This window comes from Centruroides vittatus, unplaced genomic scaffold (assembly GCF_030686945.1).
Source record: "Centruroides vittatus isolate TY-2023 unplaced genomic scaffold, ASM3068694v2 scaffold_2569, whole genome shotgun sequence".
NCBI classification, from domain to species: domain Eukaryota; kingdom Metazoa; phylum Arthropoda; class Arachnida; order Scorpiones; family Buthidae; genus Centruroides; species Centruroides vittatus.
This window is the reverse complement of record NW_027122690.1, coordinates 121,914-135,516: the sequence shown is the minus strand read 5'-3', so window position 1 is coordinate 135,516 and position 13,603 is coordinate 121,914. Positions and strand designations below refer to the sequence as shown.

General features: G+C 32.2%; 1 protein-coding gene across 1 annotated transcript; it reads right to left on the bottom strand.

Annotated features, from left to right (window-relative positions):
• Positions 1-2,194: 2,194 nt before the first annotated feature.
• Positions 2,195-11,900, bottom strand: Ts (Thymidylate synthase). Its single transcript, XM_067285502.1, has 7 exons — positions 11,682-11,900; positions 8,807-8,934; positions 8,453-8,632; positions 3,857-4,027; positions 3,460-3,560; positions 3,227-3,373; positions 2,195-2,417 (listed from the first exon to the last, which is right to left on the bottom strand). The coding sequence occupies exons 1-7, from the start codon at positions 11,891-11,893 to the stop codon at positions 2,280-2,282; spliced, it is 1,077 nt and encodes a 358-aa protein (XP_067141603.1). The 5' UTR covers positions 11,894-11,900; the 3' UTR covers positions 2,195-2,279.
• Positions 11,901-13,603: the final 1,703 nt, after the last annotated feature.

The following is a 13,603-nucleotide window of genomic DNA, read 5'->3' as shown; positions in this document are numbered from 1 at the left end:
ACAGACAGCAGATGGATGACAGTGGGAATTTGTGTGTCTACAGTTTTTTCAAAATACTGCCCAATAAGTAACTGAGTGGATAAAACCACCGAACACTTGTAGTTGGTCATTGATTCGTACCTCACTGATGAACTGGCCACGTGGAGTTCTGGACATCTTGCCCTATCCTGATTTCATCTCTCCTTATTAACTCATAAACCTACTTCCCCAAACTTCCATCACTGATACTGCTTAAAGATGTTCTACCGTTCACCACAAATTAATGTACGTGCAACAATTTTAAGACGCAAAGTAGAGCTCGGTCTTTTTCAGTGCCGATGGTTATTTTCCTATTTATTATCACGGTAACATTGCTTCATTCAAAATTTCAGGGAGTTGTAGTCTGTGTAATGTGCACGTTATTCACATGTTGACTCTTACTGTCAAATCTATTTCCAGTATGCTTATGCCACAAACTTCCTTTACTTAGATGTTTGAAACCAGGTTGAATAAAATAGAACTTTGAGTTCTACTTTATTCAACCTGGTTTAAAACAACAATCTATATATATAATCGAGACGAGTTGATAATAATAAGAATAATCAGTGCAGAGCCCAAACGGTTGGGAGTTGAAAGTTGAAATTTGGTACACGGTGTGCGTTTTCGTGACATACCCTAAGAAGGGATTATTCGAAATTCCTCCCCACAGGGGAGAGGGACAGGATTAAGTCTTAACACTTCCATCAACAATGGAAGTGTTACGTAACAATGGAGAACAAGAGAAAACGACGTGCAAGATTTACCGGCGCTGGAGAAAAAAAAAAGAAAGAAAAAGAGTAATATGTTATAACATATTCAATTTTCAAATTTAAACACATTAGTTCGGTTTTTCTCGACCTTTCTTCTTTAGAACATTCGATGAAAATTGAACAATATTAGAACATTCAATTTTCAAATTTGATCTTTCTTTAGAAATACTTAGTTTGTTGATGAAATTACTCTTTTTCTTTTGTGACTATAAAGTAATAATTTTAATCTTCGCTATCGTTACTTTTGCCCGAGCAACACCGTGCCTACCTGCTAGTAAATAATAATACTGATTTTGTAAAACAGTCAATGATTTAGTTTGATTAATTTATAAGCAGCATCTTGCAAAAATTTAACAGAAAAGACTATAAAACATTATAAAAGTTTCATTATTATTCTAATACTAGACATTAGAACATGATGACATATCTTTTAATGTATTATAAAATTAGTTAACTTCAATACTCTCAAAAAGACTCCTTAAATAATGTTATAAAACAATTCATCTGGATTGTTATCACAGGATTGCAAGATAAACACATGATTTACTTTTTCATAAATATTTATCTTTTAAAATTACTGCATTATATATAGTATTTGTTGGAACCGTGAATACATTGAATATGATCTATTACTCAAAAGTTTAGGTTAATTTCTGTGTTTAAACAAAAACTACAAAAGCATTTATATTTTGAGAAACAAATATATATTGCCATTTCATTTACTCTGCAGTATCATTAATTATTTGTGTAAGTTATCTACTTATTACTTGATAACTTTTATATAACCTTTTCCTTATTTTAATAATAAATTAAATATTTCCTTACATAATTGCTTCAAATTATATAGATATATTATAGAGAGCAGATTTATTATATAGATTATTCTTGCATTTTTACAATATTTTTTTAATATAATTGCTTTTTATCTAAACTTCTATATAAAGTCTTTCGGACATTAAGGTTAACAGCTTTAATCACATGCAGGGCCATCATAACCTATCCAACATGAATCACTTTTCAAATATTAATAGTAGACTAGTATTAATTAGTAGTGAATGACTACTATTTACAAAACTCTTTATTAAAAATAGTAACAACACTTTATAATACATAAAATATACATATTAAAATGATTTAAATTTGTTTTTGTATTATTTTTCTCTTATTGTAAATTCTATGGTAAACAATTTAAAGTTATATTATGAATATATTAATTATCATAGAGTTTACAATTCTTTACATAGAAATGTATATAAATACATTGAAACTTGCTAATGTGACCACCTACATAAGGTGCAACGACATAGGAACAAAGCCATACCTGCGTACGACGACCACTTTGAGCTGGCCACATTAGCAAATTTCACTGTACCAAGTATTTTAAAAACAAATCGTTATTGAATAGCATATAATAGAACATTCTTACAAATTTATTCTGCAAGAATATTCTTTTTAAATTGAATTGTTAAATGATTTAAATGAATTAAACATTTACACAGACATTTCCATTTTAATTTTTGGATAAGGCTTATATCCAATCAATTCAAAATCTTCAAAGCAAAATTCTTCAATGGCTTTAACTTGCCTTTTGATCATCAGTTTTGGAAATGGTTTGGGTTCTCTCTTAATCTAAAAGATTAAGAAAAATTTTAGTACAAGATTAACATTAAATATTTATAAAAAGTATTAAAATACTCTTATCTAAAATTTAATTATAGTAATAAAAATAAAAGCATTTTAAAAATTGACTAAAGATTAATATACTATATAGAAACAAAGCCATTAAAATTTTTTTATAAAACTGAATTTTAATAGTAATTAAATACAGGCATATCTTGCTAAAGGACGTGTTCCAGACCGCTACCATAAAGTGAATCACAGTACTTTTCATTTGCCAGTAAATATTAAAGAGAGCTTAAAAACATTTTCACTATCATATATTAAGTGCACAATAGCACTAAGCTCTTAAGTAAAATGAAAACCCAAAATTTGCTCACTTTATTAAGAGCAAGAAAAGCATTTATTACAGGTGAATGTCACTTCCACTGCTTTAATCCACAGTTCTCAATTCTGGATCTAATAACAATTTTACACTTGATAAACATCAAATATGAAGACCGAGTTAGCCATCGAAATATAAAATGAAGCCCAAATTATTAAACCATTTGTGATGATACATCAATACAATGATAGATCTGTGCATTAGGCATCTTATTCTAAGTATGGAATGCTAGCAAGTCGTCGGTATAAGGATGCATGCAGCCCGTAAATGATCATAGAACACATTGGTATTTTAAGGTCACTGTTTTTACATTTAGCCTATAAGACACTGCTGTTTTATCTTTTGAAACATACAGTAAATATTCTAGTAGTAATTACGAGAGAGAATATTTTAAGACAAATTTAGTATTATATAAAAAGGTTGCAAAATGAAATACCTGTTGTTTCAAAGCATCTATATGATTTAAATAGACGTGAGCATCTCCAAGCGTATGAATAAATTCTCCCGGTTTCAAATCGCAGATCATCGCAATCATGTGAGTCAAGAGTGAATAGCTTGCAATATTGAAAGGAACACCTAATCCCTTAAAAAATAAAAAATAAAGTTTAATTTAAAAATCTAAATATAATGGAAATTAATTAACAAAACTAGAAAATGTTGAAATATTACCATATCCGCTGATCTTTGATAAAGTTGACAAGACAATTCATTGTTGGCTACATAAAACTGTACAAGACAATGGCAAGGCGGCAAGGCCATTTGTTCCAGATCTAAATGCAAAATATAAAATTTTAGCTTATCCGACAGGAATTATTTTATCCTTATTGATAATAAATTAACTAACTCATTTATGTTCAATAACTGTTTTGCTAAACACGTCAAAATTTGTTGATATGTAACTTGCAATAACAAAACTGAATGCATTACTGATTTACATAAAATAATTGGTAAATTAGCGATTAATTAATTTTTAAGATCCCCTTAAAAATCCGCGGGCTCGTACCGTCGTCAAATATTTTAATGAAAGAAAATTAATCCGTATAAAATTTATTACTCATTTGCTAACCTGTTGGATTCCATGCACTCATAATTATTCTTCTGTTATTAGGATTATTTTTAATTTTATCTATCACATCTTTTAACTGATCAATTCCTTGTCCAGAATAATCTGTATGCATTGTTTCATATTTTGCTCCGTAATGTCTCCATTGAAAACCATAAATTGGCCCTAAATCTCCTGAAAAAAAAAAAAATTTTATAGACAGTGGAACCTCTATATTCGTCGTCGTTTCCAATACCGGCAGTGACTCTACGATCGCACGTCGTGCCGATCGGCTAGCCGTGTTAGCTTAATGTTGCCAATTTAACTAATTTTTTGCTAGATTTAGTGAATTTATGAACAATCTAGCTATGCAAATTACCTAAATTATAATGCCCTAGCTATTTTTATTAAAATGTCTAGCTATAAATTTGAATTTTGAGTTGGCAACACTGTCAGCTAGCTGTAGTTAATCAGTCTGCTTTCTGCAGTCACCGTGTTCTTGGTTTCTTGCGTTAATTATTTTCAAAATTTCAAGTTCCGACGGCTCCAATAAAGCACACTGAAGTAAAGGAAAGCTGTTAGCAATAATTTTTTTTTTAATCTCTATTGTTATTCTAAGTCTGAAAGTGGAGAAAGTAGAGAGGTTACGGCCGAAGTTTTGATCTCTAAAACGTGAACGTCGAGCACTGCCATCTTGTAAACTTAGTTTGACAGTGGCGTTTGGAACGTCGAGCAATATTCCAATGACGTTCCAAATGCCACTGTCAAACTTCTAAGCTAACAAGATGGTGGTGTTCAACGTTCGACGTTCACAATTTAGAGATCAAAACTTCGGCCGCAATCTCTCTAGTGTTTTCAACTTAGCCAAACAATTTAATGTGCCGAGATCATAATTGGCGTTACCTAATGTTTTAATTGACGATATGTCTTCTTCTAAACAATAATAACTTACTCTTCTTCCAATTTCTACCACTATACTGTATTTGTTTAGTACATTAAAGATAAAGTTTTACAAACAACAAAATTTTTATTCTTGTATCTTTTTTTTAGGATGGGAACGGATTAATTGAATATCAGTTATTTATTATGAGAAAAAATGTTTCTATATTCGTCATTTTCCATATTCGTTAGATCCTTATAAACAAATTAATGACGAATATAGAGGTTCCACTGTATTTTAAATTATATTTGTTTAAAAATTTTATAAATTTCAACCATTAATTGAAAACAAGTTACTAAATATTTAAGAACGACAAATTTCAATTAAAATAATTCTATAAAATAGTAAAAAACAAAATAACAAACCTGAACAAATAAGCCTTTTTGAATTCTAATAATACTTGTAATATTATTATTAAGGTGTTGATGGAGTGTATCTATACAAAAGTTCTGCTTACATACTGTTCGTGTATGTATTTAAGAATTTTCTGACTGTGGCACGTGTTTAGTACGGCAGCCCTCTATAGTGTGGTGTATGTGCTGTTGTATAACCGTAATGTTTCTAGGCTATTGTATAGTGTATATGGCATGCTGTATGTGCAAGAAAGTACTACTGGCACAATAAATACCTTATCAGTTCTCTGTAGTGCTTTATTTCATGGGCGAGTTTTGAGTCTTTTATAATTTTTTTAGTGTATGTATTTTGTATGTTGTGGGTATTTGGTACAGCTATATATATACGATTTACTGACAAACAAAGCAACATACATGTGATGTCTGATCTGTTTTGTCTTATTATAGCTTGATCACAATATATTTTGTACCAAATCTATTAAAAAAGATTGGTAAATAAACAGATAAGAATAAATTTGATAAAACTATGATATTGATATCCATTTACTTCCCCAACTTTTGATTTTTTCACAATGGTGAAAAGAAAAGATAAAAATGTAAAATTTACTTCATTTAAAAACAAGTATGTGTCACCAGAATGGTATACGATTATAGATGACGCAGACAAGAAAACTTGAATGTAATGAAGAAATTTTAAAAAACCAGCATTTGTAAGTTTTTGTGAAAGTTCTGTACCTTTGTTTGTTTCATTTTATGACAGTATTTATTGTCCGTAGGGAACAATTTATTCTATGAAGTGTAATAACATACTGAAGAGGATTGGAAGATCAAAATGCATTTATGAAAAAGTAAAGAAAATAACAAAGTGAAGGTTCTAAAGTCTTAAAATCTGGTTTATTGTTATTTTAAAGTTCATCTCGGATTTGATTATACATAAAACGACAAATCAAAAATAATTTATTAAACATCAAAAAATAACAGATTAATAATGGAAAAGCAAATACTATTAATTCTAACTGACAATGTGAAGGATTTATTTATCAATGAATTTGCTGGAAGTTCAAGTAGTGTGGGAGGATCAAATTCATTTGATTTTTTTGTGGATTTCTAAACAAACACTAGAGTATTGAAATATTTCCACCCTCTCTGGGCAACAGTTTCTCTGACAGGAATAAATAATTTAATATTCAATTACAAAGGATTGAATACTCAAGAAAGAATCAAATGTGATTCAATTCTCCCACCATTAAACAACAGATTTTATTTTCCACAAATGTGAACCATGCAGAGTCTGTGCATAAATTCCCTTTTATTATGGAATATCAATTTTTTGAAACTTTAAATGAATTTTTCACACACATTTTCAATTATTAATTAGAGCTGAAAAAGTAATTCCATTGTAAAATCCAAATTTTATTGGAGGAACTGATAAAGTTCTATGAAAAACAAGGGTTGAAATTGCTGGTCTATCAGGTATGGCAAACTTTTTTTAGTCTGCATGCCATATACAGTAATAAGCATAAATATCGTTAAAAATATTTACGCCTGCCAAAGTTTTAGACTTCAAACAGTCATATTTAAAGAAATGAAATGAATATGCTTTAATTAGAATAAATGTAAAGCTAATGACGAACAACTGCACACCGGGTGTATAAAATAAAATGTTACTCACAAAAAACCTTTAACCAGTGCATAACACACACTATCAGTCACTACAAATGTAAAGCTGATGAAAAAAGGATGATCGGGTGACAACCAAAATTGTATGATGAGTGCCACAATTTCTCCCGACATGCCATCTTGCGCACACTTGCCATAGATTCGCCACTCCTAGTCTAGACCAAACTCCATTTGAATGTCAGTGGAATGTGGGAAACATGTAATAGGTAATTTAGCCATGCATATATGGATGCATAGAGTTTTATGTTGTCCATGTAGATAAAATGAGATAATACGTATTGTGTTGTTCCTATTATTATTATGTTGTGAATGTCATGCTCAGCTGGTACTGGTGCCAAGGGCTATGCCAGACTAAAGTCAAGGCAAAGCTACCCAAACAAGTGTAACATTAAGCTGTTATTGGTATGTGTCAACATCTAGAAACTTCCTAACAATGTGCTGTGTGTGTTCAATATTGCAGTCTTCTGTAGTGCCAAATATATGTTTTTATTAAGGATTAATGTTTCTAGACTTTTGTGTAGTGTATGTGGTACATCACCAGTAGAAGAGAGGACAAGTATAATAAATACCTTATTCATCCTCCACAGTTTCCTTATTTCTTGAGCGAGTAAAGTGTACTTGTTGATTTTTTTGAGTGTGAGCAATTTTTATGTTATGAGTATTTGAAATGGAGATGTCTATTATATAAGTGATCTTACTCCATTTGTTGATGAGAGTGAATCAGGTCTATTGTGATGAATTGTTTTATCTGTGATTATGGCTCTGTCATAGTATTTTGTGTGTATGTCATTTTCTAATACTCCTGTGGAGTATATCTGTAGTATGATACCTGGGTGTTTAATAATCTGTGTTTGTGTGCAAGCTCTTGGTGTATTATATTTGCTATTTGATTATGCCTATGTAAATAGTCTTTGTGCTAAGAGCTTGCAACCAGAAGTTATAAGTTATATTGTTTCTGGCAGAATGTGGCATTTTCTGCAAGTCATTAGTGATGTATCATTCAGGATGTGTTTTCTATAGTTTTTAAAGTTTATGACCTGATCTTGAATGGCAACCATAAACCCCCCTCTCTCCAAACAGACAGCTACTAATCAGCTAGTTGTTTGATGCAGTTTTGTCAACATAGTCCTGAGCTAGGTTGTAGGTATGTCTGCAGAAAGTGATTTTTGGGCCTCCGACTACTTAGTGGTGTCTATGTTATTTATCTGTTGAGCTATGTCCAGTGCTCAGAGTGTAAGTTTAAAGGAGTGATGCCCTCCATGAGAAAATTTGGCATGTTTTGTGGATTGTTGATGACGCAAGTTAAATGCTTGGCTAGTTCCTGGTGTAGGAATGTGAATGTTTTGTACCAGAAATTATGAATGTTGTCTACGTCGAGTGTTGTCCAGTTGTACTTTCTGCATTGTGCAATGGATGTCTTGTATATTTATTTCAACACAATGCATACTAAGTGTGTCCTGCATGTCTTTGCTCTCCTCTTTGATCCAGTCTGCATCAGCATTGTGCCTGACAGCAGTAGACCACTAATTTATGAGTTTTTATTATTATTATTATATTCATATAACTTTTAGATTAATTTTTATACTAAATTCAGAGATTATTATTAAGTTGAAAAGCACATTTGTAATTATTATAATGCATATTTACCTTCTTCTCTTTCTGTCAGTCCTAGTGAGTCTAAATATTCTCGTCTTCCATTTGCATCCCAAATGTGCACACCAGCTTTAGCTAATTCATTTGCATTGGTACTGCCACGTATAAACCATAGAAGTTCTTCAACTACTCCTCTCCAAAATACTCGTTTAGTTGTCAAAAGAGGAATGGTATCTAAAAAATATAAATATTATGCAGTTATTTCTTTCTGATAAGTTTTTTTTTGTTTTGATATAGCTTGATTTGATCTTATTTTCATTTATATTACTATTTATTAATTTTTTAAGACTAACTTATTTTAAATATCTGCTAAACATTATCTAAACTAAATTAAAATATAATTCTTACCATTTCTTAAACTATACCTCGATTGCATTCCAAATATTGATAATGTACCAGTTCCTGTGCGATCATCTTTCTTTGCACCTTCATTAAGAATGTACTGTATTTGTTCCAAATATTGATATTCTTCGTGTCTAAAAAATAAAATCTCTCATTCTAAATTTGAAAAATGAATTAAAAATTAAAAAAAATCAAAACAGAGAATATATTTTCCTGCGTTTGATTTATATTCAGTAAACTCTGCATATTGTAATCATGGATATTGTTATCAGTTGTTTAATGTTATCAAAATTATCATATCTCAAAAAATTTATGCTAAAATCACTTATAAAACTTTGCATATTGTAATCAGAATTTCAGTTGTAGTTATCATTATCTTAACCCTTGTATTATAAAGACAGTTACATTTATACTCCAAGCTAAACTGGTGTGCAAAACTTAAGCAACACTTGTTTTTCTTTGCCATAACTCTGCAAGAAATCACCTGGGAGACATGAAATTCAGAATACAGAGACAGTATTTTGTACTTGAAGGATGAAGAAAGCATACTAGCACAAAAATGAATAGAACGCACGCAGTATGGAATCAAAGCCTCCTTCTTATTGTAGTCTTCTTGCACGTCACGTGTTCTGTGTTCCTTCGTGTCACCTGTAATGTCTTCTTCCCGAATTTCTATCGAATTGGGTGTTCGTTGTACTGATCACAACAAGCCTTTTTCTACAATTTCATGGCTGTCTGCTTAAAAATTACATTGTTGCTTAAATTTTGCACACCAATGTATGTTTCATTAAAATAATTTTGCACCCATTAGTGCTAAAATTCCAAAACTTTGTTACGTTGTCAGTCTCATCTCTAAATAACCATATCTGCAAGAAACTTCTTTACATTTTAATTAAAATAATTGACTGAAATAGCAGCTACAGTATATTTGTACTTTACCTGATATTTTTTTGTTACAAGTGTGGCACAGTGGAGAATCTCTGCAAGTGTTTTACAACTATTCAAATGAAAATTAGACAATTGAAGGATAGAAAATGGCTTTGAGGAACAGAGATATTTATTGTATAGTTTAGGGGTGGTATAAAACACAGGAGACTCAAAATTTGTAGTTCAAGGTAAAACTTCAGAATTAGTATTACTAATTTTGAATTTTTCTGTAGCAGGATCTAAATAAGAGAATTAATTTACCAATATTTCATACTGCATAGTAAATTGCTTTGATTTGACTTTTCTTGTTCATCAGTCTTTAGTTTGAAAAATTTCATCAGATAAGCCTGGTAGTTTTACAAATACAAGGAATTTTTTGAAGAAAGATACTGATACTTCATACTGAAGATACTTCATTGATACAATATGTTTGATGTCACATCAAACATATTGTATCAATGAAGAGAGTGAATATGTTGAATGGAAATGGCAAAAACTATGTAGACAATTCAGTTAATTTTATCAAATTGTGGGCCAAGTCTGAGAAAATATTAGCGAGGTTGAGGCCAAGTTTTAAACGCAAAAACGTGTACGTCGGATGTTCGGCGCCACTTTCCTATAAGCCTAGAAGTTTGACAATGGCATTTGGAATGTCAAGCATGACTATCCAAACACCATTGTCAAACTTCTAGGCTTACAGGAAAGCGGCGCCGAATGTCTGACGTACACGTTTTCGCGTTTAAAACTTCGGCCTCAACCTCACTATCGTTGTCTTGTCCTCCCAGTAAAGGATCATCAATGGAACAAATAATATGACTAGAGCCTGATCTTACAATACAACAGGGAAATAGAAACCCCTCTGAAGCTGTCAAATTGTTTCTATCACTTAATATTGTTGTCCAGATGGTCTAAGAGACCAATCAAACTGCATTGAACTATCTTACAGAGTTAAATCAAATCCTGACAAGGCTAAAGCATGGAAGCTGGCAGCAACACAATTTATGCATACATGATATTACTTTTTACTCTGGACATGCTAAAGGCAAGAAGGAGCCTGTTACTTTTGATTTTTAAATCCTGCATTCAAGGAACTAGTGTTTACTGCAGTGATGCTACATATACAATTTCAATACCTTATGGGTTTAAGTTTTGTAGTTTGACAGTTTTGAAACCAGATGTAAAAAAATAGCTAAAGATGTTAGTGGCAATAAAAAAAAAAAGTATTTGAAAGCTTTGTAAGAAACAGCAAGCAAGATTATTCCCAAGTATTCATATCACTATTCATGAGAAATTAGTTGGCTGCTGTCAAGTCTCCTTTTCATATATACACGAAATATAAACTAGACAAATACGGGATCAAAATTTGAGTTCCGGCGGACAATTGCCTAAATTATCATCAAAATTTACAAGTTTACAAAGGAAAAAAGTAAGCACCTTTAGAAACAAATCAAGGCAAGCAAGTTGTTTTGGATTTAGTTTCTGATATTTCGCAAAAGTGTGGAAATACACGTCAATACCCGTGGCCAAAGAACTTCCGAAACGAGGAATATGTGTAAAAATACGCCAAATGTCCCCCAAGAAATCACAATATCAAACAAGGTTTAAACTCAAACTACTTCAAATAAGGCACTTTATCAATTTAAATTTTTAAATAATAATTTTTTGCATCCAGATTTATGCACTGTTTTCATTTATTTATTTATTGGCCATATAATAAAGAAACCATTGTTATTAGCATGTTTGGTCATAAGGGAATTATTAAAATGATATACATTTTACAGTAAATTTTAATATTATTTTGTATTCATATTCATATGTAGTACAAATACAAAAATAGGTAATTGTTTATAAGCCAACCCACCAACGTTTCTCTCTTAATTATATTTACAATACAAACTTGGACATTACTACTTCATAATCATTTAAAATTTTTTAAAATATATTAACAACAAACCTTTTGAGTGTTTTATTTTCTATATGATTTTCTTTCTGGTCTAATTCAGACTCTTCGGAAACGAAAGAACTGTTCAAAGTTTCAGGCATTTCGTTGCTTCGAAAAACACTTCGGATTTTCCCTCTAAAATCACACGCTTTGTGAACGGTATAACAAACTTTCGCGCCAAATAATTGGACCAATGAACGCCAAGTATTTTTATTACGCGACATCGTTAGATACGCGATTGGATAGTTCGAACTATGTGAATGACCGAAATTACAAATTTATATAAGTGTTGCCATTTGTAATTTAAAAAAATATATATATATATATACATTTTTTGTAATTAAACTTACGTAAAATTCCATAAATTTAACTTTTTATTTTTTATAAATTATTATCATTTTTTATTTCAAAATATCTTACTTTTTGCTCGCGACTTTTCAAACAGAATCGCCGTTCCGACCATAAATCCTGTCTGGCAATCGGGTTTAATGCGATTTTATCACACGGCATACAGGGAAGAGGTTTAAATAAAGTATCCTTTTTGGGGATACTCTCAGTGGGGATATTCGAAATATTTAACAAAGGGTTGGCTAGCAGAAAATTTTTCCCTGACGATCACCGACAAACGAAATGGAAGTTTTGGCTAGAAATAAATACAATACCTTTTCTTGCGATATATCTAATAATCAGTGGCATGTCACCATCTCTCGAAATACAATATCCTTTTTATTTCGCTGTCCATAGCCCGACACGTGTTCCACAGCCATCTTGTATTATCTCGTGCGCGTGAGATTGTGGGATCTCTCTTATGACTGGATCTAGTTTCGAGAACTCTCTTGAATCGATCGCGATTAAACCTCGTTTCGGTCGAGATTGAAACGATCGAGAGAGATCGCACCAAGACATAGTCCCCGACCTTGCTCACAATCTAGATTGAAATGCTCGGTGCGAACGGGGTATAAGGCTCTAGTTTAGTAGTATTACAGAGTATAATACGTATATTTTAATATATTTGTTTTAAAAAAACAAAACTACTGAGAAATGTTCCGTGTGTTTAACAAGGTTCGGAAAACTGAAAATTTTAACAACGCGTTCGGCCGAACCTGTGCGAACCCGCTGAATATCACCACTGGATACTATAGATTACCACCTATGGAATTTCGGATCTTTGGGTATATATCTGAACTCAGGAGACCGAGACGAGTTCAACGATACCTTACTTTTGGATCGGAGACGAAAAATAAAAAAGTTATCATACTTTTTCCAACGATCGCGCGATGATAGGGAGTCACGTCGCTCTCTCCGCTAAGTCGGCCTCGCTATCGCGATCGGGAGTCGCGTCGCTTGCCGTTAAAATTGCCTTTAGTAGACGTTTCTCCCCTTTTTTACTTTGTTCAAGAACTACCGTGAATCAATAACTAGTGACGTTTAGCACATGGTAGCCTGCCGGTGGGTCCCCTCCGGGAGGTCAGTCGGGAGCACGAACAGTGGGAACGGCCGCCATGTTCGCTGCCATAAGTAACATTAACCGAAATGGCGATCGCGCGATAATCGGAAGTCGCGTCGCTCTCTCCGCTCTCGTATCGCGTGTTTAACCCTACTGGAGATGACTGTAGTCCGACGTCATGGTTTGCAGACTTTACCGCAAGATGGCAGCACTAACAACTATGGTGCCGTCTTCATGAGAGCATTAAAAAAGTATGATAAATTTTTTATTTTTCGTCTCCGGTCCAAAAATAGGGTACCGTTGAACTCGTCCTCCGAGTCGGCTTCTTACAGAAACACAGCTTCCCTGTCATCAAATGTCACGGCACGCCACTGATCTATAGTACACCCTAATTTGTGTGTTATATTCGGGGATTTCCTTATTTTCTGCGCTGTATTAGTAGCAGATAGAAAGCGCAGTTTCCGTCGCTGTAAGTAATTAAGTAAAA

Bases quoted from the DNA above. Each gene is read 5' to 3' on its own strand.
- Ts (XM_067285502.1), bottom strand. From the start codon at position 11,893: ATGTCGCGTAATAAAAATACTTGGCGTTCATTGGTCCAATTATTTGGC. The intron at 8,935-11,681 runs GTTTGTTGTTAA...TTTATTTTTTAG, and splicing joins GAAAATAAAACACTCAAAAG to ACACGAAGAATATCAATATT. The intron at 8,633-8,806 runs GTAAGAATTATA...TATATTTTTTAG, and splicing joins GAGGTATAGTTTAAGAAATG to ATACCATTCCTCTTTTGACA.